Below are 25404 nucleotides of genomic sequence, written 5' to 3' on the forward strand. Positions count from 1 at the left end.
CTTTTTATGTGACAAACTAAATCGTTTGCACTACTGATACAACTTTTATACATGTACTAGTATAGTGATTCAGTTGGATGTTATTGGAAGTATAAGTTGAGTTATTGGATATGGCAATTCATATTTTATTGTTATTTAGATTGATTCTTTTGATATTCTCAATTGTCTGCATCTTTCTTTGTTGTCTTGACTAACTCAAGTCCTTTCTCATCTTACTTGCAGGGACTTAAGTCTAAAAATTCAAGCTTTTTGAACTTGATGGTGCAAGTATTTTAATTGTGCAAAAATTGAAGTAGTAAAAGTGCTTACCAATTTGTAGATTAAATGTTTTTGCTCATTTTAGGATGGTACTACATCCTTGTAAAATTTGTTTAAAGTTAGTGGTATGACTTTTGTGAAGCATGTACTCCGTATATAGGCCTGGATATCATTTTGGTTGACTGCATATTGGAATTAACTAGCCTTATTTGTGAAAATCTTGTGTGTTGATGCCTTTTTTTCCTCTTTGGCTGGATCATTTTAATTGAGTAATAGATGTGGGCTACTTCTCTTACTCCGTTTGTGTCAATGTGAATTTTTATTTTTTTTATAAAAAAAGATGTGAATTTTAATTTGTAGATCTCTAATTAAAATTATAGAAAGAAGATACACACTTTGTCCTGAAAATTGAGAAAAGATATGCACTTTGTCTTGAAACCAATGATTGTGGGACCCATAGCATTTTGTGGGCCAAGCTATAGTATTCTTTATGCATAATTAATGAAGGGTATGAAGGAAATTTCAGAGTATAAAGTAGTTAGAAATGGAAAACATGACAAACATTTTGGAACAGCCGAAAAGGAAAGAATGATACTTTCAATGGGACGGAGGGAGTATAATACTAAATTTCAATCATGAATAAAAAATCTTAACATTATTTTAAATAAACTTCCTAATACTTGTTTCATATAAGTTTCTTTAAGTAAAATAGTAAATTTATGTCACAAACTAGTAAGTTTTGACGATTAACCAAATTTACTATTCTATGAACAAGATTTACTATTAATTTATAAAAACTTACTATTATTTGAACTAAACTTACTTTCTAAAAAGTAAGTTTCGAATATAGAGAAGTAATTTATTTAAAAAAATAAGTAACTTTCATAATTATTTCGATTTGCTTTTTGAGACATAAAAGTTATTAATTTATCGGATTAACTTACTATTTTTAATGCGAAACTTATTAATCAAATTTTTTAGGTATTATCTTATTTAGGTGACCGGTCCAATAGATAATCAAATGGTCACTAAAAATGTTTTTACCTGTCATATAAAGTAAAAACAGTTTCGTTACCATAACCTTCGTTTTTAAACTCGGATCGGACTGGCCGGTTCAATTGATTGGATCGAGAACCGGATAGATATCCCGTCCGAGTTGATTTAAAGAATCGGATGGAAAAGACTCAGTGAAACTCGATCAAAATTCGGGTCTAACCGGGAAAAATCGAAAATCGAGATTAAAAAACCCGATTTTGTCTTTCCAAAAATTCTGCATCGTTTCCCCAAAAAAAATTACAAACTTTCTTCACTTAGATTTTCAACCCACCCTTCAGATCTGGTAGGGAAGAAGTGATGATGGTGAAGTTGTTACCATTTAGAGAATCCATTAGCACCAAAAACAAAATTAAAATAAAGAAGGAAACTCATAGATCTAAAAATCTAAAACGAAACTGAGAGAAAAAATCAAAACAAGAGCAAAGGGATGGAAGAAAAAGCAAGAAAGGTTAAAAAAAATTTCATGGTTTTGTTGGATTAAACAATGAAAAGAAAGTCAAAAGATTAGGAAAATAAATTGCAAGTTAGAAATATAGAGATCTGAGTGGGTAGCGGTGGTGTTGTCACATGTGGTGGAGATGGAGGTCGGGGCAAAAGTTTAGGAAGAAGAAAGTATCAATACAAAGAATATGACGGTTGAAGATGAAGTTCACAAATAGGATTTAGGAACAAATACCTAAAGTTTCCTGTATTTCATATTTTCGCTAGAATGTTTTAAATAATTATAATCGTTACCCTAATATTGTCAAATATTTGTTTAAAGCCTTAAATTTTGATATATATTCTCAAATAAGTCCTAAGGATTTAGTTATGGAGTCATTAACTTGCATTTAAATTTTAGAAATGTTAAATTGGAGTTAAATTTCAGTATGTTGAATTTTAAGAAATAGGAGAAATGAAAAAATGAACAAGCAAAAAGGATAATTTTTTTTCTAGTAACATGTATATTAGATAACCTATTTATTTATATGTATAATTAATATATTTATGATATCATGATGATGTCATCTGAGTTTTTAAACTGGTCCAACCGATCCGACCCTTTGATCCCTGACTTCTGAGTTCGACCGATTCACCTTTCGGTCCGAGTTTAAAAACACAAATCATAATGATTGTTACTTTAGACTTTTCCTAGTCACATTACCACATACATATATATATATATATATATATATATATATATATATATATAGTCTATCTGCTTATGAAAACGCCACCAAAGTTACTCAAAATTACTAGATAACCGGACCATGGACATTGTAGCAACTCCAACTCGCACTTTTAGTACAGCAAGGAGATACATATATTTTTTAAAAAGAAGAAGTGCCTGTAGTTGTGGTATTATGACAACAAGCCTGGCTAAAACCGTGAAAGTCTGAGGATTCCGCTAGTTAGTTCAGTCATCGGCACTGGGAAAATATGAACATTCGTTTATTAAGGGGAATGGTTACTCCCCGGAATGATTTTGCAGCTCCTACTATAACAACTGACCTTCTGCAAGAAATTAACATGGTATGTAAATAGTATTGCCTTCTATTAGAGCGTTTCAAAATATGGAACCCGCTTTGCCGACAGAAGAATTGAAAGAAAAAGACCATAAAAGGCGCGGAAAATTAACAAACAGCAGAATTTGAAGAGAAAAATTTTCACGTTTTCTGAAATCTTTGTAGTATTTGTTGAGATAGTAAAAGTTGTAGTATGAACTATGAACAAGTGAGTGCTCCAAAAAATTTCCTTAACTCCATATCTGGTTGTTCTTTTGCTGTTCGTTCACTATAAGATAACAATCAATATTTTGGATAGTAAATTATTTGAGATAATTTTTTTTAAAAAAAAAACTATAACACCGTTTTAATATAATGTATGTAAAATAAAAATATGATTGAAAAATGCGTTAATGATACAAATAAATAAGAAATTGTAAATAAACTACAATCCAAGCAAACTTATATGTCTTCAAAAGTAGGCATGTGCATATTATATATACCACTCCTCTAGTCTCGATAGGAAAAATATATGAAAAGAATATCCACAAAAAATGTTTAAAAAAAATTTTCTTCAGAAGATGGCAATCCAACAACGTATTTTGATGGAGTACTTTATTTTTTATTCTCCAACGAGTACGGACGTACAACTCTAATGAGCTAAACCTTTTTGTGTCAAGACTAACCTCGGACGGTAGGATACGATAATTTAGTGAACAATTGACCAGCTGCAAATTCTCCTATTTCTATATACTGTACAAGATTTTTAAAGCCTGAACTACAACAAGTCTACAATACTCGATTCTCCTATTTCTGGGTTTCTTCGTTTTAGTCATGTTGGAGCCGTGGGTCGCAAGGGTTACGAACTTTGCATTTTTCAAAACTGGAAGAAGAAAGTTGACGATTTGTAGCAGTTCCTGAGTTTGATGTCAAGGAGAGCACAGGGTAGGCTGCGTGCGTTACTGGCCGAGTAAAACATTAGGGTAAAATACAAGGAACCCCCTTGTGATTTCGCGAAAAGACACCTTACCCCCCTATTGTTTAAAAACCTTCACATAAACATCCTAAATTTCATAACTAAAGTGAAAATTACATTTTAAACCGGCTGAGTTACCGGTAACAAGTCGAATACCCTCGTCTAACTTTATATTCTAGATATCAACTTTCAACCACTTTCATGGATCAGCAAGGTGATCAGCTAGGTTCTCCAAAGGTCCTTTTCCAGTTACAATAGCTTGAACAAAGAAACCAAACATGGAAAACATAGCCAACCTACCATTCTTGATTTCCTTGACTTTAAGCTCAGCAAAAGCCTTAGGATCATCTGCCAATCCAAGAGGACCAAAGCTCCCTTCAGGATAAATAGGATCAGTCACCTCCCAAGTGGTCCTCCGGCAATTCTGTAGCCCTCCGCAGCCCCCATTAAGCCGACTTGTGAAACCCAGATGGCTAAAATACTCTGTGCATGAATTAAGCTTGGATAACCTAAATAATGAAGCCCACCTTCACTGAAGTTTGGAGAAGCAAGTGCTCCAAGTAAAAACACAACTGGTTGTGTTTCTCCTCAGGAAAAACACAACCAAGTGCTCCAAGTATAGCCCATCCTGAATGAATAACTTCTAGCTCACGGTTCTTGGCAAATGTCTCGGGATCAGCTGAGAGGCTGGCTGTATCCCACCCGTAATCACCAGGAATTCTCCGGTGAGGTAAGATGGCGGTGAGCCGGAAAAGGGGCCTAAGTATAGAACTCTGTCTGGACCATACCACGGACTCCCTGATAATGGTTTTGGTTTTGCTACAGTTTTTTCATGGTAACTCTTCCTTTAGCGGGGTTTTTTCCGACAATGCCATGGTAGAGCAGAAAATCTCTTTGTCCAGTTTAGACAATCAACACAGTAAAAGTAAAAGCGCGTTCCTTATATCCTTCGTCATTTGGGTTCGTTTCTTTTGGACTTCGGCTTGTATGGTTGATTTGCGCACTTCCATGGAAAACAACACCGCAGAAAGAGATTGAAGATCAATTTCGCAAAAGTTGGATCTTCTCAGATGCTGGTTGCACTTGAAGAAGGATTAAAGTCAGAGAGACAATGACTTGATCCGCTCCTGGTGTGATTAACAAGTAGTAGTAGTATATAACAAAGCAGCCAACGTGTGCTGCTGCTTTCTTTATTGACTACTAATCTAAATATACCTTACCTCAACATCTTGTGTCACGATTTTAGCAGTGACAACTAATATTTCAGCAACCAAGAACCATATATCTCAACTCAATATATGGCATTTGTTCTCCACGCTTGGAGGCGGAGTCCCGTAGCTACAGCTACTCTTCTTCTACTACCGCCGAATCCTCTCACAAGGTGAACTACCGGACTCAGAAGTAGAGGCTCGAAGGCAACCTTTAGGGAGAAGATTGAATCAGGATCAGAACCAAGATAAGGCTTGGCAGGAACTAAACTAGCTCTATTAAAGCTGCTGCACGTATTGAGTTGAAAATTTCAAGGATATCAGTTGCATTTATTCCAGCCAATAAAACTAGTCCACGCATTGAGTTGAGATGAAAGTATGACTTTTTTTTTTTTTTTCCTCTTTTGAAGGATATTGTGAATACCGATCGTCACTAGGTTAGATGTCCGGTTACAAGTCAATTTTCACTTTAGTTATGAAGTTTAGGATGTTTATGTGAAGATTTCTAAATGATAGGGGTAAGGTGTCTTCTCGCGAAACCACAAGGGAGTTTCTTATATTTTACCCAAAACATTACAGTATTAAAATTTTTCAGTTGACGCCGCCGCCGTACCATGACCAGAACTTTTCTTTTTTTCTTGGGCCTTACATTAAGATTCTACCGTTTGGATCCTTTCCTCTTTTTTTTTTTTTTCAGGCATATTAAAATTTGGACAGTAAAAACAACATCCGTGCCAATTAATTTGTCAACTGGTGCCTAATATTCCAGGTCGCTCCTCAATTTAATTGCAAATTGACGCACCAACGTACAAAATGGTTGATGCTCTCTGAGACATAAGTCAACTTAGCAAAAACATATTTAATCAAATCCAAGCACAACTTCGTTTGGATTAGCTATTTTTGGGAGTGTTTTTGAAAAATTTTACTGTAGCAAAATTTTTAGAGTATATTTTGGGATATTTTTAGAAAATATTTTGAAATATTTAAGAGTAGTAGAGTTTTTAAAATATATTTTGAGATATTTTTTAAACATAAAAAAAAATTAGATTATTTTTTAAAAAATTTTATAGTTTTTGAAAAACTGAAGGATCCAAACAGAGCTGTAGCATAATTAAAAAAAAATTAAACAAAGATATAATATAATAGTTCAACTTGGTGTTCAGGATTAAAATCAATTCCACCATAGTCAAGCTGCCAGGTCCATCCATTGCATTGCGATTTGCGAGGAAACCCTCTCTGTTTGAAAGATCATTTCAAAGTCAACGCTGGTTTCCACAGGCCAAACGAGACTTCCATGACACCTTTCCTAGCTCTAGATGTTCAAACTTACCTGCTACAAATACCCCCTCCCTCGACACTTTTTTTTGCATACCTACTACCACTACCAATTTTCAACCGACTTTCTTCAATCCCAATTTCTCTGAAACATAAGAAATCTCCAATTTCAAAAACCCATTTTCAGATCCTAAGTTACTTCCCATTCCATTCCAAGAAAATGTCAGAATCATCCAGCTCCAATTTGGCCATGGCCAAGACCATTTTGTCCACAGTTGGCTCAGTTGCAGCTACAGCAATGGTGGTCCGTTCAGTAGTCCGAGAATTTGTCCCAGCTGAGATGGAAGACTACCTCTTTTCTGGCCTTAGGAGGCTCTTTGACCGATTCTCAAATCAACTGACAATGGTGATTGATGAATTTGATGGGCTGGTCAACAATGAAATCTACGAGGCAGCTGAGGTCTACCTAGGCCCGAAAGTAACCCCAACAACCCGAAGACTCAAAATCAGCAAGCCCGAAAAGCAGAAGAACTTCAACATTGCCATGGAGAAAGGTGAGGAGCTCACAGATATCTTTCACGGGATCAAATTTAAGTGGGTTTGGATCGTTAACAAAGTTGAAACAAGAAATTTTTATAATCCCAGAGACATGAATTCCACTCTGAGGTCAGAGGTAAGGTCCTTTGAGCTGACATTTCACAAGAAAAATCAAGACTTTGTGATCAATACATACTTGCCTTATATAGTAAGTGAAGCAGAGTCGAGGAAACACGAGAAGAAAACTATCAAGCTTTTTACGGTGGATCCTGAACAGATGTATGACATGAACAATGCATGGCTGTCTGTGACTCTTGATCATCCTTCTACTTTCGATACATTGGCTATGGATTCAGAGATGAAAGATATGGTCTTGAAGGATCTCGAGAGGTTTGCGAAGAGAAGGGAATTTTATAGGAAAGTTGGCAAGGCTTGGAAAAGAGGGTACTTGTTGTATGGTCCTCCAGGGACTGGAAAATCTAGCTTGATTGCTGCCATTGCCAATTTCTTGAATTTTGATATTTATGATTTGGAGTTGACTGAGATCAGGAGGAATACTGATTTGAGGAAATTGTTGGTGGCCACTGCTAATAAGTCTATATTGGTGGTGGAGGACATTGATTGCACTATTGAGTTTAAGGACAGGTTGAGCAATAAAGCTGCTGCTGCATCTTCAGAACCTGAATTTCACGAGGAAGAAAAAAAGGTACAGTCTCCTTATGCTTCCTTATAATTTTTCAGTTCACTTTCAGAATTTTTTTTTTTTTTCTGTTTTCCTGGTGATGTGCAAATTATGTTCTTGTTAACTTTGGATTAAAACGGTTTCCGGATTCAATATTAGATTTTTATCATCAGCTTTGCCATCGTGTAGACTACATGGCACTCTATCTCCACGACCAATACTGTTGTGGAAAAACAAACACTGTGGTAATTGGTAAATTGTGATAACTGCCTTTTTCCACTGGTCCACATAATCTGCTTCAGAAAAAGAGATGACAAATACATTTTGGTGACTCGATGGCTTGAGGCAATAACTTTTTATATTATAAAGTCTACTGGCTTAGTGAGTTGGCAAAAAATGGGCATCAAGCAAATGATATGGAAGAGATTTTGCTAGTAAATTTTTGCTTTTTATTAGTGTATCTGCTGTCAGTTCGTGGATGGCTGATAGATACCCCTTTCCAAAAGTTCGATTTGAATATGCTGCATTGTTTTGTTTTGTAGGTGACACTGTCTGGTTTCCTCAATTTTATTGATGGTTTATGGTCAAGTTGTGGTGACGAGAGGATCATAATTTTCACTACAAATCACAAAGAAAAGTTGGACCCTGCTTTATTGCGGCCTGGTAGAATGGATGTTCACATTCACATGTCCTATTGCACCCCTTCTGGATTCAGAATTCTGGCTGCAAATTACCTTGAAATTAAAGACCACTGCCTATTTAAAGAAATTGAGGAATTGATTGCAGCCACAGAGGTTACACCCGCAGAAGTTGCAGAGCAGTTGTTGAAGAATGATGAAGCTGATGCTATACTTGAAGGGTTGATTGATTTTCTCCATGTGAAGAGAAAAGAAAAAGAAGAAGCCGAGACTAAGAAAGTTGAAGTAGAGCCAAAAGAGGAGGAGAGAAATGTACAGGAGGGAGGTGAGAAAGAACAGAGAGATGGTACAAAACAAGAAAGCTGAAGTTAACATGTTTTGGCTGGCTTGCATGATTCAAAAACTTGCCAAGCATAGAGCCATAGACTGTTCAGATACAGATTTCCATAATCAGTACATTTTGTCAAAAGATCTTAAATTATTGGGATTAATTTTATTAACTACCGATGGAAAATCTTGTTCGTCCAATATGTAAAATTTAACTAGTCAGGTTTTAAAGGAATGCAAACTTAGGACTGGTCTTGCTTTTGCAGATTTGGCCAACTATGAGTGTAAAGGGAAATGTAAAACTAAGGCAATTGAAGGAGCAAATGATGAGGAGGTTGGGTGTGATTTAGGTGCACTAATTAGTGTTGGGCACTTGTTATAAAAATGCAATAATTTATTAAGTCGATCATTATATAGTGGATCTATCTTCATTAAGATATAATAGCTTAGGTGTTAAAGTTTTAGAAAGTTAATTAAGAAAAATATATAAATGTGAGCATGGGAGACAAAGTTGTGCTTTTCAGTTGGGCCGATGTCTGGCTTGGCAAAGCCCAGATACTGAGGTCCAATTAACCCTACGGAAAGTCTGAAAAGGGTAAAGTTGCAATTTCATGTCATTTACGAGAGCAAAATAGTCAGCTTGCTACAAGCTGACTTAAATGGGATACTGATTTGACCTTCGATTAGTCGACGTAGAGGAATTCGCAATTTATTATTATTTTTTCAAAAATTGTGACACTTTTTTCCCGTCTTCTTCAATTCGGGAAATCTTCTCCAAAGCCCTAGCTTGAGCTCTCCTTCTCTACTCCCTAATTAAATCAAGATGACGAAAGAACAAGCTAATTGGTCTCCTTACGACAACAATGGAGGGTAAATTTTTTTAATTTGATCCGTCTTTTTTTTTTTTCGTTATCCACTCTTGTCTCTCTTTTCTGTGATGTAACTTTTGCTTATATATGTACTTGTCTGCAGCACTTGTGTCGCAATTGCCGGTGCAGATTACTGTGTTGTTGCGGCCGACACGAGAATGGCTTCGGGATACAATATATTAACCCGGGATTACTCCAAAATCGCTAAATTGTAAGTTGTCATTATTTGCGAGGTGAGCTAGGGCTGTTATTAGAATTGCTCTTCTCGACGTAGAAATTTTACTTTAAAACTTGCCTTGTATTTGGGACAGCATATTAATTCTGTTTCTTTTAACCAAAGATTTCTTCCACAAGTAGTGTTCTTAACGCATGTCTATATAAGTTTTTTTACTTTGATTTGAATCTGAAGCATACTAGGGAATGGGAGATTCGGGGATGAATAAAAGGATGCTGGATGAATGAAAGGAAAGATTGAAAACTTTGAGCTAAATGAGTCGCTAATGTACTTGGGTATTTATGGAAGAATTGGAGGTTGGACGTTGGCTAGCGTTGAATTTGGTTTAGTTTTTTTTTTTTTTAGTCAAAATGAAGTTTATTTTTGTTTGAAATGTAGTAAAAATTTAGTCCATGTGAACCTGATTCAGGGCAATTTAAGGGCAAAGGACATTGGATGTGCATCACTTTTATGAAATCTTGTTTTCGCACGGGAACTTTTGCTGAGAGCATTGGCTAATCATTCCATGGTGAAGATTTTTCTATTTTTAGTAAATGGGTTACTTACGCATGTAGAGATAGGATACCGCATTTAGCTTTTCGCTTTTGATCTTATCAATGAGATGTCAAAGTTCTTCTCTTATTCGATTTCACATGGTTTTTCAACTTTGTCACTCATTCTGATTTATCCAGGGCGGACAAATGTGCCATGGCATCTTCTGGATTTCAGGCTGATGTAAGAGCTTTGCAAAAGCACTTAGAAGCAAGGCATCTGGTAAGGTTTCAGAAATCTAGACATCCTGATTTTAGTTGCTTTTTCTTTCATCAGTCATTTGATTGTAAAGTACATAACTAGTTTGCTGTGTTGTGTACTGTGACTGCCTTCAGTGCCTATTAAATTAGGGTCTATTTTTTGAAAGTTGAAGCCTTCAGCAGTACATTACATTTCTACTTGTTTCTTGATGATTTTAATTACTGCACATGTAGATATGGAGTCGGTCATGGTGGCAGAGAGGACAATAGAACGTCCTTCATTGGATAACAAATTTCAGGCATTGCCAATTAACCTTTTTTTTTTTTTTGGGGGGGGGGGGGGGGGGGGGGGAGGAGACTACTTATGGAGTTGACATGAAATAAGTTTGCAGAGTTTCTTTTATCCTGAGGTGTCTGCTGTTCATGAATGACTTGCTCTTATCTGGTATAATAGAAGTCCTGTGAGCAAACCTTCAATAATTAGCTTTTAGTATTTGTTCCTCAACATGCTATTTAAGTTCCACATGCTCTAATATGAACAAATGATGATTTCCTGTGGGAAGCTACTGTCATTTTTTTGGATGCAATATATAGGAAATGAGTTTTCCTTGAGCAGATAGAAAAAACACTGGAGTAGTATTCTTTGTAAGCATTCTATTTATGCAGCATTTTCTTCCTTACTGTGTCTTTGTCGAAGAGGTTCTGGACAGATTGTGTTTTCCCTTAGTTGATTACTTTTGTTGTTGTTGTTGTTTTTTTTTTAAGAATTTCTTAGGATTAAAAAAAAATTTTGAAAAGAGGGTTCTGTTTAAATCTTTGGAAAATCTGTAAATATTATCACAACATACTGTGCTTTGATGACTCATTATAACCAAAATTTTCCTTCTGCAAGTGAGAGTGAACTATTGTGCTATAATAACTGATGTTTTCATGCTTTCTTCCTCAAATGTAGATCTATCAGCATCAGCACAATAAACAAATGAGCACTCCTGCCATGGCTCAGTTGCTGTCGAACACCCTTTACTACAAGCGCTTCTTTCCTTACTATGCTTTTAATGTTCTGGGTGGGCTTGATAGTCAGGGTATGCTTTCATTGACAGATGTATTTTTTATCCACTTTATTCATCTCCAATTTTCATCGAGCCTTTTTGCATTGTTAAACAACACTAGGGAAGGGGTGTGTCTTCACATATGACGCTGTTGGATCCTATGAGAGGGTTGGATATAGTTCACAAGGTTCTGGTTCTACATTGATCATGCCTTTCTTGGACAACCAGCTAAAGTCTCCTAGCCCTCTCTTATTACCTGCAAAGGTCTAGCTTCTCTGTAAATTTTAACAATATAGTTTGGTAATTTTTTTTGTTTATTCTGACAAAGTTGAGAATCATGAGTTATCAGGATGCTGTTACACCACTTTCTGAATCTGAAGCCATTGACCTGGTAAAGACATGTTTTGCTTCTGCAACAGAAAGAGATATCTACACCGTAAGTTGATTCTGCCTGTTTCCTTTCTGATGTTATTCTTAATTGGGAACATTCAAGAAACCTCAGAACAATTTCTATAAGTTTCCATTGTAAATCCCATGTCCACAGGGCAAAAAGAGTGTGAAACTTCTAATTTGATTTAGCCCAATGAAGTTAATTGCAAACTCTGTAAGGTGGTTCTTTAACTAAGATAAATGATACCTTGTGGTGGGATCTGCTTATTGGTGTTTACTTAATGAATTTTGTAAGTAAACCATGTCTATTGGATATGTGTGAAAAGCTCATGTTTGGTCATCTAGAAGTATGTCTTAGTCATGCACAGGAAAATGGCTATTCCCTGCTTGCTCCCTTTTTCTTTTCCCCGTTTGTTTGGTCGTGAACTGGGGTTTGTGTTGGGTTGGTAGCCAGATAAACATTTTTGGTCTTAAGGTGCATTTCCAGACTTCACCTGGGCTATGTAGTGGCGTTTGATGTCTCAGTTGTAAGTGATGTTGTGTTGAAATTTTTCTGTTGCAACATCAACTCTTAGATGGCCTGGTTTACTTGAAAGTTGTTCTTGAATGGTGGTGTAGAGTTCCTTATAAACTGTCAGACCACCTGATCAATGCATTTGTGTGGACTGTGGTTAACTTGTTTCTCCCCTTTCATGTTGTATAGTCTTGCCTATTATTTTTGTTTTACCATATTTATGGTGCTTGTAGGGCGACAAGCTGGAAATTGTCGTCTTGAATGCTGAGGGAACTAGACGTGAATATATGGAACTGAGGAAGGATTGACGGGTTGTGGTAGTATTATGGATCTGTGGGTTGCGACAAAGTGTGGAATGCTCCGATTCGAGAGCTTTAATTTGGACATTGACTTGGGCTGTGGTCTATGGTTCTCAGTTATCAACCCTTAGATTTGGATTCTAGACTGAAGATAGACGCTGGGCATGAAGCTGACTCTTTGTTACCCATTTCCAAGTTTTATTTTCTTTGTAAAATTTTTATACATCCACGTTTGTCTTTTTACCATGGCATACCCACTTTGTTTTCTAAAAAAGAAAATTGATTTGACTACCATCTGTGATCTGTGGAAGAGGTTAACTAAATCAGACCAACTTAAGCAAGTTTATGTGTTTTTGGAAGAGGTGGTGACAAATGATACTTATATGTTAACTAATTCATTTTTTTTGAATTTTTTTTGGCTTTTCGTGAAGAACGACACCACATTTTCTTCTCACAAAAGCAACTGATCCCCCACCCCCAATAAAAGGGGGCAACTGAACCACTTGTACAGACCTAGCAATTGAACCAGCATCGTTAGCCGCCAAAGGGGTGCTCTTCAAAGGAAGAGGTATCAGAGCATTTTTTGATTTAATCAGATTCTTATATTGGCTTCCCCTTCCTGTAAAAAATGTTATAAAAATATTAATTTATCATTGTTGTTAAAAAAAAAAAAAAGAGCAAACAGCATCCAAAAGAAAATTCAATTAATTACCTTTGATCTATTCTGCTTCCTTCCTTGAGCATCAAAGACAGTATATATTTTGCTATCCCAACTAATCCATTTGTTGGAATAGTTCATTATTTGGAAAATTTATTTTAATTGCACATAAATATGTTTTTTAATTATTTTTTATCACTTCAACTATTATATTTTCTTCTTACGTCGTAATTATTTTAAAAACACTTTCCAAATGATTGGATGGAGTTACATTGCACTCACTCGCAGTTTCTCCGGAGGCAAGATTAAGTATTGGGTCCCAATACCCAATGTGCTGCACACCTTACTGTTGTCTTTAAGATCTGCTTTAAACTCCTTTACAAACTCGTGCCTGAATACGAGAGACTAGTGGCAAGACTTGTCGAGTTTTTTCTTTTCTTTTTTTTTTTAAAACAAAAAAAAAAAACGAAAGACTTGTTGAGTTATTTCCATATTGGCGGCTGCCTTTTTCGCTTTTTTTAACTCTCTTTCCTCTTTTTCGTCACTGAGCATGTTTCCTGGTAATTAGTAGTACTATAATGATAGAAACATCAAAACACAGACGCGGAACCTCAAAGGCCTCTAGATTATAGGTGATGCTGGAGGCCAGGGGTTGAACCTCTGCCTCCCACAAATTTGTCACAATTTGTGACGGTCTTAATTGATTTTCATCAATGGAGTCTGTACTCACATCGAATCCCCTTTCCTTTCCCTTAGACTAAGTTAGATTAGGTTATAGGACATCTATCGTTGCGACAAAAAAAAAAGAAGAAGAAAGAACCTCAAAGGCCTCTACGATTATAGACAATCTCAAATTCATAAAAACTAAGAAAATGTGTTGGTAGTATAAGATTATCACACCTAAACAATTTTATTATACAACATTCTTGTATTCATAAGAAATAAGCCTAGCCTTAATTTAATTCCGCAAGAATTTACCCAAAAGCTTAGCTATTTTGGGTTGAACGTAAACGATTAGCGACAAAATGAACTTTAATAAGATCAGCTTCTGTACCCATCTCGGTCAAGAGAATCATTGAAGTATAAAAAACCAGTAACGGCATAAACTTTAAACTCTTTCAAGAGAATTGAATAATACAAACCAATCAGAGGACGGTAACTTTTGCCATCTAACTCAAATTAAATAATTCAAATTCGTGAAGTTCGGTAAATAGTAGGAGTTGATAGCTGACAAGCTTATTATGAGTGATGAAATCTACACAATTCAATGACCTTGGTTTATACCTTTACAACTGCTTTCCACAAAAGTTTGTGCTTTTTGGGGTAAAATGTTGAAGAACTTTTGTGATATCAGCTTTCACCTCCTTCCCCCATGCAGGAGAATCGTTCTAACAGTAGTGGCATGAGAACTGTGAAGGTGAATACAGACGACTCAGTTTCCACATGTATGATCCATGGGGAATTGAGCAAAATATGGGCCAATGAGTGAATGACATTTTTTTGTATCTTTGTCAGTAAAAAGATTAAATAGGATAAGCGGCATCAGTAAGCACGACTGCTTAACTTTTTCTTTCCTAGCTACGTGTACCTACCATACATCTTTTAGTTTTGGCATGTATTGCTGCTGCTATCACGCTGCATTTAGGCCAGGCTTTCCTCCAATCACACAAAGAATTCGTGGGCTCAACAGTGAGTTGCTTTATCTCTTTTCTCCTCCTTTTTCCTTTCTTGATTTTGATTTGCACCGAGAAAAGAAGAAAAGGGCACAGCTTTTTTACTAGCAGAACTTTTTACAAACTCCTCATTCCAAGTATAAGAAGCAATAATCTTGGTTCTCTTGTGTGAGAAGGTTTTGAGCAGTGGTTCAAGATCAGATTTTGTTAAAAAGAAAATGGTGACTTTCACAGCAATACCTTCGCCATCATCAGTTTTCTCAGCATATGCCTCATTATCAGCTTCTATTATGCTGTTTCAGACAGTGCTAAATCAATTTGTACCCCGTCCGGTACAAAACTGTATTTCCTCTGCCATCAGGTACTATTTCAAGCCTAGGTCCTCTAAGTTGGTTGTAGTTATTGAGGAGAATGATGGGATATCAAACAATGAAATATACAATGCTGCTGAAATATATCTCTACAGCAAGATTGATGCCAGCATTGAATGTCTCAAGATCACCAAACGTCCCAAAGAGGCAAGCATAAACATCAAATTTGCTCACTGTGAAAAAATGGTTGATTACTATGATGGGGTTGAAGTTGTCTGGAGGTTCTGTTGTGAAGAGAGGAAAAAGGGTCCTTCAAAGCTTGTGGATGATGATTCTGGTCATTTTTTCTCAGACTTCGAGAAAAGATACTTTGAGCTTAGTTTTAACAGAAAGCACAAGGAAAAGATTTTGGGCTCCTATGTTCCTTACGTCCTACAAAGATCCAAGGACATCAAAGCTGAAAAGAAGGTTGTAAAGTTGCATACTTTGTCTTCCATCTCTTATTCACCATCAATAGCGTGGGAATCCATCAACCTCGAACATCCCTCCACCTTTGACACGATCGCATTGGATGCAAAGCTGAAGAAAGCAATTACTGAAGATTTGGATAGATTTGTAAGGAGGAAAGATTTTTACAGGAAGGTCGGGAAAGCATGGAAAAGAGGCTACTTGTTGCATGGCCCTCCAGGGACAGGAAAGTCGAGTTTGATAGCTGCAATAGCTAACTATCTGAGGTTTGATATATATGATCTTGAGCTTGCAAATATAAAACGTGACTCTGATTTGAGGAGATTGTTGCTCAAGACTGCAAATCGTTCCATACTCGTTATAGAAGATATTGATTGCGGTGTGGAGTTGCCTGATAGAAAGGGGCCATCTGCACATGCAGAGGGACGTCCAAGGGAACCCCAGGTAATTTTTCTGTCTCCAATTATTCCTTCTTCTTTTTTTGTTCTTTTTTGGAGGGGAAGAGTGGGATCCAGCGTCTTTTTGGCCATTAAGAAAAAGCAAGCATTCATTTAGGTACAATGATGCAATATTTAGTTTGGCAGTTCAATTTTTTGCCCTTGGCCGTGTTGCAACTTGCAATTACTCTCTATTTCTTTCCATGTACCGCATTGTTGTCATGGCCTGGATTTTTGGTGCTTTACACTGCAATGAATTTAAGCTCCTAGGATCCAGAAACTTACGAAGACAAAAACTGACATCAATCTCTCGAAAAGTAGAAATGGACCATTTATAATTAGTTGATGTGTTGCAAAATGCCAAATGACAGTAGTAAATTCACTTGAGAAGAGAAGGGGGGGGGGGGGGGGGGGACATTTTTTATCTTGGTTGGTGACATATTACTTTCACTCTATGTTCATGAACAGGTTCGATCATGCCGGGTAATGCAAGAGTGTGATCATGTTGCCAATTTTAAGTGCTAGTAACTTTATGCGAATTTGAAGGGGAATGATAGATCTACAGAGTTTCCTATTTCCTTCTTTTATCTCCTCTCTTAAGTCTTAATACGTTCTTGAAGACTCGATCGTTTGAACGATTTAAACCCTGATCGAATATTTTACGTTGTGTGGTTATGCAGTTTACGCTGTCAGGGCTGTTGAACTTCATAGATGGTCTGTGGTCTAGCTGCGGGGATGAGCGAATCATCATATTCACAACCAACAACAGGGACAGGCTTGATCCAGCATTGCTGCGTGCAGGGCGAATGGACATGCACATTTCGATGTCATATCTAACAGCTGAAGGGTTCAAGATCTTGGCCACCAATTACCTGGATATCAAAGATCACCATTGGCAGTTTGAGGAGATAGGAGAATTGATCGAGAGCATGAATGTCACTCCAGCAGAAGTTGCGGAAGAACTGATGAAGAGTGATGATGCTGATGTTTCCCTCGGAGGACTGCTTAACTTTCTCAATGTCAAGAGGAAGAAGATGAATGATGATGATGGTGATGGTGATGGAACGAAAGATAAAGGGAGTGATGAAATTGATCAGGTCCAAAAAGGGAAAAAGCTTAAGCTTGACATCAACACAGATGAACTTCCTCGTTGAAGAATCAAATATTCATCAGGCATGACTTCTTTTCAGATGCGGGATCTTGCTAGATGAAGAAGCTTTTACACTCGGGAATTCCAAGTGCTAGTAACGCTCAGTCATCAACCTTAATCTTCTAAATAATTGTCCCTAGCATCATTTGATTTTGGAATTAGGGAAAACATCCTAGTTTGCCAACCTTTTCGTGGTTAAAAGACTGTGTTTTGTTTTACCTAATTGTCAGCCAACTGGGCTGAATTCAACCTACTGTTTTCTGCAATTACACTTGTTAAATGTTGTCGAAACTGCAAAACAGCTTAAAGATCAGTCTTTTTTTTGCTTAAAGATGGATGTAAACTTTGGCGCAAGCAGAAAGTAAGAAAACCTACGAAATTTTAACTCAATGGAGCTGTAACCAGACAGCATCAATAATAGCAATATTGGATGCATTTGGAATTGCGTAATTCATAGGTTCAGCCAAAAGCAGGAGTCAATTCAATTGCCACATAAGGTGGTCTTGGAGCAAACTTTCCAGGGAAATGAAAAGAGGTAAAGGACCAAAATGCTTTTCAAAAACTCATCACTCTCATTGCCCAAATTCAATTCACGGACCGGAAATTTGGAACCCTATGGACACGCACACGCCGGTTTTAACTTTTGAAGCCAAAATGTCAATTGACATATACAAAAAATGCAAACGGCTGACAAGAGGGAGTCGAGGAGGAAAGGACTTTTAACTCCAAAAAGGCAAAAGATCTTGAGTTTGGCAGGGAAAAGATTTTGCTTCTGATCTAGGGAGAATCATGTCATGGGACTTTTAATGAACGTTTAACCAAGCACGTTTCATGGTCCAGGGAGAATCATGTCACGACGCAGGCCAGACTCATTTGAGTTGTACGCCTTATTGCATCTTTGGCTAAGCAGGTTTCCGAATGAGTCCAACATCTTGTTCAATCATGTCATTGCAATGGGACTAGCGTAGACTTTCTTGTTGTTTGGATTGTGATTTTCCGCAAAAAAAAAAAAAAAAAAAAATCACATCTTTCGTGGACATGTTTTCTAAATTATTTTTTTATCTGATATCTATTATATCTTCATAGTACATTTTTGAATAAAAATTTCAAAAAATAACAATCCAGACCGACAGTTACTAATAGAACAACTTAGAGCATTGATTCCTTTGTTTTTTTAAAAAAAAAAAAAATTATTTGATGAGAGTAAGTTCTAACCGTGACATTTGTTGGATTTTATTAAAGAGATGGTAGATTGCTGGATTTGGAACTCGTAGTCCGATGCCTCTCCATTTTGAAGTTAGGATAATTGCTTTAGTTTACTGGTGAAAGAATTACAAGCAAATGGCACAGGCCATGAAATAGATCGTTCAAAAGCGTGATTCTTAATAATATTGTGAGAGACCAAATTCATCCTTAGCCTGAATGAAGGCGTTAACTTGACGCGTGCAAATGTCGCGCCACCCTATTCTTCGCTGAACTAGCGTAAAGATGTATGTGGGGCAGAAGTTATAGAAGAACATATGGCAGAGAGCAAGTCCTCCAAATAATCCTTCAATTTTATTTTTTTTTACTAATCCATGTTTGATCCTCCATCTTAAAAATGGGACACAATGGTCCTCTAACAAAATTTTTTGGGCTAAATTGAACCTTGTGTGGTGGAAATACTAAGAAAACTCAAATCTCACCACCACTTTGGTCCAACCATTTCTTGGTTGCTCTGCCATATAGGGACCAATTTGATCCAAAAATTTTTATGAAAAACTATATAGTATTATGTTCCATTTTTAAGATGGAGGACCAAGCATGAATTCGTAAAAAAGTTGAAGGACTATTTGAAGAAGTTGCTCTATTTGCACAAGTTTAGAAGAACATATGGTGCAGTTTATAAGGCCATGATAAAATGAAGAGAGACATATAATTAATTGGATTAGTTAATTTGGAGAAGCAGTCCAGTGGCTGGTGGAAAAAGTAGCATATTGATTTCCCATCGATCATCCGTACTTTTACTTGCATGATACCATCCGTTATTCGGTTTCTAACTTTCGAGTTGAGAATTTAGACAATAATATAAAGCTCCTTTACGTTCGGGGATGCGATGCATTTTTTTTTTAAAAAAAAAAAAAAATTCTCTTAGATACTAAAAATACTTCTAATAAGATGTTATATAACTAATTCTCGTAACTTAAGATATCTAATTTTTGATAATTTAAAAGCACTTCTTGTGTGAGAAGTGCTTTAGTCTATAGGTCACCGTCATTAATATCCACTGCAGATTAATGAATTCTATAATCAGAGACATAAGTACTGAGCAGTAATAATAATGAAGAATAAAAGTCACCCTCGGAGCTACGAGTTTGTATTTTTCAAGTCTTTTTTCAACGAGTTTGTATTTTTCAAGTTTTTTTCAACTGTCAATATAATTTTCTTCCCAACTAAATGAGATAGTAAATAGTTATATAGGTATTATAGAGTTGACGGTTTCCTAAGGGATAGGTTCCAAAATTATTACACATCAACCTAAGCTATAATTGTTGGAGGCATTATAGAGTACACTTGACAGTTTAGATCGACCTAAGCTAATCACATTCAAATTTGTGCTATCAACTCTTGAAAAATAAAAAGGAAACATATAAATTTAAATTAAACAGCCCAAATCACATTATTGTATTCTATTTTGATAAGTTGACTTAGCACAATTGTGCATTTTTTTTGCTATTGTTATTGCCAAATTACTGGATTCCACCAATTTTTAAGTTGTTCAATTATAATCTGTATATATTAATCCCTCGATAATGTGGGTTAATTGTAATCATATCAAACAAATTATTGGTTTCCCTATGAAGAAAATTCATATATCTGATGTTATATTCTATTAAGGAGTTATCATAACTAATCTTAACTTGTTTAATTTCTGATTTCTCATTTGTAAATTTTTTTTTTGTCAAGGTCCTACATGCATTATTGATGGCACAATATCTACTATCTAAGATCAATCCAACTAGAAATTATTTGATTTCCCATTTTGTTCGGACTGAAATTTTAAAAAAAAATTAAAACATTTTTTTGTAATTATATTTTTTAAATCATGTTTAATTTCATATATGTCAAATCATTATAGTAGTATATTTTTCTATGAAAACTCCAGAACACAACAATTTATATGTGACCTAATTCGACTAAACATAAAAAAGAAAAAAAAAACATTGGATGGAAGATCAATTGAAAATTTTGTTTAAAATAACCAAATATTAGATGTGATATATATGAAATAAAACTGTAATCAAAATAAGGGAAAAAATAATACAAATAGTTTGAAGGTCAGTGTGTACATATGTGTGTGTGTGTATATATATTTTAAAGCGTGCGTACAATTCGTGTTCCCGCGTGATGCTGTCCAGATTGAAGCCTAAGCTTGGGGACCAAGCACAAGTAGAGCATGGAGAGCAAGCAGAGACTCACTCTCCTACGACACCTTCTCCAACTACTATCTCGAATCCACCATTCACAACTAAACACGTAATTAAATCGGCAGCACCTTCTGTGACGCCGCATCCTTATTTCCACCTGTACTGCTTGCCGAGGAAGGATCATCGTACACCGTATATTTTTGCTTCATGCTGTGGTATACATTATAGTAATTCGTGTGAACACAACACTCGAAAACTGTCTTGTTTTATCGTAGGACTCACCTCAGACCGCAGTCGGCTTCGAACATCCCAATTCCCAACCTCCTCCTTTCCTATAAAATAGTACGAAACCAACGTCCATAACTCGTTTGAGTTCCCCAACAACTTCTGCTTCCGGTTCCGGGCTCGAACCTCACTCACTGAGTTCCCCAACAACTCAGTTTGAGTTGCTGAGTTCCGAACCTTCAGCAGATTCCAAAAGTTTATCCCCGGTCCAAAAAATGCAGACATTCTCGGAGATGCAATCTACGGCAACGAGCCTTTTCTCGGCCTACGCATCTTTGGCCGGGACCATTATGCTCTTTCGGTCACTGGTCAATGACATTATTCCACCTTCCCTCCGATCCTATATCCAATCATTTTTAGCTTACCTTTTCACCTTTCCGTCCACTCAAATCACCATCATCATAGACGAGCAAAACGGCATGACTCGGAACCAGGTTTATGACTCGGCCGAGATATATCTCAGCACCAAAATCTCCCCAACCACGGAGCGATTCAAAGTCAACAAGTCCCCTAAGCAGAGGACCATCAATGTCACCATCGAGAAGGACCAACAGATCACGGACACATTTGGTCAAATCCAATTGCAGTGGCGTTTCGTGCTGGTTGAACCTCGAAATGACCATGGGTACTCCCCGGAAAAACGGTTCTTCGAGCTCAGTTTCAACAAAAAACACAAGGATGCTGTTATGAAAGATTATTTGCCTTTCATACTGGAGAAGGCGCGGGAGATTAGGGACAACGATCGGGTGGTGAAGCTGTATACTAGAGATTGTCCATATAATGACGATGATTATAATTCTTATAACGGTGGTGGCGGAGCTGGGATCTGGGGAGCGATTAATTTGGATCATCCAGCGACGTTTGACAAGCTGGCCATGGAACCGGAGATGAAGAGGGCTGTGATTGAGGATTTGGATAGGTTCGTGAGGAGGAGGGATTATTATAGGAAGGTCGGGAAGGCATGGAAAAGAGGATATTTGTTGTACGGACCGCCCGGGACGGGAAAGTCTAGTTTGATAGCGGCCATGGCTAATTACTTGAAGTTTGATATCTATGATCTGGAGCTTACGAGTTTGTATTCAAACTCTGAACTGAGGAGGATCTTGATTTCCACCTCCAACAGGTCCATCATTGTTATTGAGGATATCGATTGTAGCGTGGAGATGCATGATCGCCAGCAGGAGCAGAATGTTGGCCATGAACCATCAACTAAGGTCAGTCCATCTTCCAAACTCATACGACGATAATCAATTAAGATAATTTTGAAGGTGGTTTATTAATCTAATCTATTTTTTTTTTTCGTTTCAGTTGACGCTGTCGGGACTGTTAAATTTCATTGATGGGCTGTGGTCGAGCTGTGGAGACGAGAGAATTATTGTTTTCACTACCAATTATAAAGAGAAGCTCGACCCTGCTCTGTTGCGCCCGGGTAGGATGGACATGCATATTCATATGTCCTATTGTACACCTCAAGGATTTAGGATATTGGCCTCTAATTACCACGGCATTAATGGTTACCATCGGCTTTTTGGTGAGATTGATAGGTTAATCGAGAATTCTCAAGTTACCCCAGCTGAACTTGCAGAAGAACTCATGAGAAGTGAGGACGCTGATCTTGCAGTTGAGGGAGTTATTAACTTGCTCAAGAGAAAGGAAATGGATCAAAGTGTTGAGGTGAACGGTAGTTCGCGTCCAACAACTCCTGAAGAGAATAACGAAATCGTGGAAGAATCGAGTCCTCTTCTAGAAGAATTTCAGGAGCCAAAAAGGAAAATAAGACCCGAGTTCGTTATGAGGAGAGGCCTAAGAACTACTTGCAGGAGAAGAGTGAACAGAGGAGGGAATAGCAGATTTATGGTGGGTGGATTTAGAGGAAAATGGTCATAGGCCAAAAAAGAGGTACCTAGCGCCTTCCTGTGCATTAATTAATACTCTTGCGAGACCCAAGAAATTGATGAATCCAGAAATCTGAGATGCTATATGGCAGTTTGATCAAGCTTTTATGCAAATTTCCACGGGAATAGAGCATCTGTCTCGTCTTATGAGGTCTAATTAATCAGATCGATCTAATCTCACTTTCCAAAAAGAAAAAAAAGGAGAGCCGATGGTTATTTGCTGAGAAAGGCATATAATTTTGTTGAATTCTCAGTCCACCCACCACTTTTTGCTTAGCGTGAGATTTTTGTATCGTAAATTTGAAAGAGAAAAGATAAAAAAAAGGTTTACTATGAATTTTTTTCCGCCACAAATTGTGACAAATATGTGACAAATATGTGGGAGGCAGGGATTGAACTCCTGACCTCCAGCATCACCTTTAATGGTGATGACCACTGGACCAAATGGCCAGTGGCAATCAGATAGATAGTCGGCCTTTGTAATTTTTGTAGGAAATCATTGGATCAAAAACCTCACCCCTCAGAAAAGAGCACCGTATTAGTAGTACAATAGGTACCTCGTCAAAATTCCAAGCCCATTCAACGTTACCTTACCTTGGCATTGTAGTGACATTTTATACTTTTCGGAAAAGAAAAGGATAGAGCTTATCAATGAGTGAGTGATCATGAGAAGCAGCCAACTGGCATCCTAAAAAATGACAGCACCAGACTCTGCGTGTGCAGCGACAGAGCCAGGATTTTTTTTTTTTTGGGTCAAAATTTTTTCCTAATAAAATTATCTTAATATATTATGTTTAGAATAATTTTCTTCTATTTAAATATATGATATCTAAAAATATTAAATATTAAATATTAAATATAATTATAAATATATGTCTATTCATAAATATGCGGTATAGTCATAACAAAAATTAACAAAAAAAATAATATTTGATTAAATATTTTATAACATCACGAACCATCCAATTTGCACATTATGAGAAGATGTTCTCCAATATGTCACCTATGCAATATATATATATATATATATATATAACCATGTAATATAAATGTAACTATTTTCAATTGAAAAAAGATAAAAGTTATGTTAACATAATTTGAAATTTCAACATCTTTTCTTAGAAGTAAATTGAGCTCTACGCTCTTTCATAAAACTAAATTCATCTATGATTGAATCACTGCTAAATTTTTCAGCAACTTCCTTTTCTATATACACAGTTAGACAATCATTCAAGAAATTATCTTCCATATTGTTTCGGAGCTTTGTCTTGATTATTTTCATAATTGAAAATGCCTACTCTATAGTTGCAGTTGATATAGGAAGAGTAAGAACAAGTCTAATCAATCTGTTAATAAGAGGATATATCACTGATTTTCTTGTCTTCACCAAGTCTTGACATAACTCATGAATACCAGATAATTCTTGCAATTCAGGATGATTTGGATTTGGAATGTCAAGCTCAAAATGTTGAAATTCTATTCTTAGACGTACTAGTTATTGCTTTTAACAATTATGAATTGGGTCTTTTTATTCTAATACATCACATTGGGTCAATTTACTATGGAACATCAAATTATATGTTTAATTTTTTAAAGTTAAATAATCAGTACAATAAAAAATAAATAATTTTTTTTGAAGAAAAAAATTAATTCAAAGATGACTAATTCATATATATATATATATATCAACTCTTATAATATAAAACTAAAATTGTAAAAATTTAGGGGGGGCCAATTTTGTTTTACACACATATTTACATATTATGAATTAAAATTTTTAAAACTCATGGCCCCCCTCTGCCCCCCTTGCTCCATCATTGTGTGTGTGACACTGTTTCACTCTTTTTTGGCTGCTTTCTCTCCTTTGCAACCGTGCTTACTCCCTCACCCCACAAATAATGCAAATTTACCCCTTTTTTACATTCTTTTTCCAAAGCACGTGTAGAAAGTTATTCGGTGCATATTTGTATTGTTTTTTTGGTGTAACCCACTGATATTTCAGTCTGTTTTATAATTTGTGACTAATTATGTTCGAATCGGATCAGATCCCTTGTAGGAAAACTTTCCCAACACTGTCCTTTCCATTTTCATGGATTTCGAACCTGAAACCTTATGATTAAGAGATCCAAGTCCCTTTCACTTGCATCAATATGCGTTGATGTATTTGTATTCATTGTTGTATAGCAGTAATGGTTCCTTGAAAGGCTGGAAAATTATGCATTGTAGTCTGACGTAGTCAATACTCCCTCCCTTTTTTTATAACTGACGTTTAAGAAATTTGCTCTAGTGTACTTTTATCTGTCATTTTATTATCTCCATACAGCATTAATTACTTTTTCACAATTTTACCCTTTTATCTCTCTGGTATTAATACACTCCCATGCATTGCTTTTGGCTTAGTAAAACAGCACCATTTAGTACTATAGTAAGAGAAAACTTGGGTGAATTGGACAATTAATGAGGGTACAAAAGGAAAGTAGTGTACAGATTTAAGCATTGAAAAACTTTTCTTAATTAGTGTGCAAAACCTTAAACGTCAGTTATAAAAAAAGGGAGGGAGTACATAATAGCAAAACCGTGTTTTCGGCCTTT

General features: G+C 36.3%; 4 protein-coding genes and 1 pseudogene across 5 annotated transcripts; 4 read left to right on the plus strand and 1 right to left on the minus strand.

Annotated features, from left to right (window-relative positions):
* Window positions 1-3935: 3935 nt before the first annotated feature.
* LOC113699459 (chlorophyll a-b binding protein 1, chloroplastic-like) lies at window positions 3936-5002 on the minus strand (annotated as a pseudogene).
* A 1285-nt stretch (window positions 5003-6287) lies between these two features.
* On the plus strand, window positions 6288-8717 carry LOC140010928 (AAA-ATPase At3g50940-like). Its single transcript, XM_072058585.1, has 2 exons — window positions 6288-7500; window positions 8019-8717. Exons 1-2 carry the CDS (start codon window positions 6478-6480, stop codon window positions 8478-8480), a joined length of 1485 nt encoding a protein of 494 aa, XP_071914686.1. The 5' UTR covers window positions 6288-6477; the 3' UTR covers window positions 8481-8717.
* Window positions 8718-9124: 407 nt separating this feature from the next.
* LOC140011206 (proteasome subunit beta type-1-like) lies at window positions 9125-12822 on the plus strand. Its single transcript, XM_072059911.1, has 7 exons — window positions 9125-9311; window positions 9414-9521; window positions 10217-10298; window positions 11229-11358; window positions 11447-11589; window positions 11675-11761; window positions 12463-12822. The coding sequence occupies exons 1-7, from the start codon at window positions 9265-9267 to the stop codon at window positions 12535-12537; spliced, it is 672 nt and encodes a 223-aa protein (XP_071916012.1). The 5' UTR covers window positions 9125-9264; the 3' UTR covers window positions 12538-12822.
* Window positions 12823-14929: 2107 nt separating this feature from the next.
* LOC140011177 (AAA-ATPase At3g50940-like) lies at window positions 14930-17516 on the plus strand. Of its 2 annotated transcripts, XM_072059768.1 has the most exons (3): window positions 14938-16082; window positions 16544-16558; window positions 16756-17516. In XM_072059768.1, the coding sequence occupies exons 1-3, from the start codon at window positions 15078-15080 to the stop codon at window positions 17227-17229; spliced, it is 1494 nt and encodes a 497-aa protein (XP_071915869.1). In that variant the 5' UTR covers window positions 14938-15077; the 3' UTR covers window positions 17230-17516. The 2 variants fall into 2 exon arrangements, with proteins under 2 accessions (XP_071915870.1, XP_071915869.1); XM_072059769.1 differs by lacking the exon at window positions 16544-16558 and having other exon boundaries at window positions 14930-16082.
* A 3238-nt stretch (window positions 17517-20754) lies between these two features.
* Window positions 20755-22896, plus strand: LOC140010870 (AAA-ATPase At2g18193-like). Its single transcript, XM_072058444.1, has 2 exons — window positions 20755-22131; window positions 22226-22896. The coding sequence occupies exons 1-2, from the start codon at window positions 21133-21135 to the stop codon at window positions 22802-22804; spliced, it is 1578 nt and encodes a 525-aa protein (XP_071914545.1). The 5' UTR covers window positions 20755-21132; the 3' UTR covers window positions 22805-22896.
* The last annotated feature ends 2508 nt before the right edge of the window (window positions 22897-25404 follow it).

Source organism: Coffea arabica, chromosome 7e (assembly GCF_036785885.1).
Source record: "Coffea arabica cultivar ET-39 chromosome 7e, Coffea Arabica ET-39 HiFi, whole genome shotgun sequence".
NCBI lineage: Eukaryota > Viridiplantae > Streptophyta > Magnoliopsida > Gentianales > Rubiaceae > Coffea > Coffea arabica.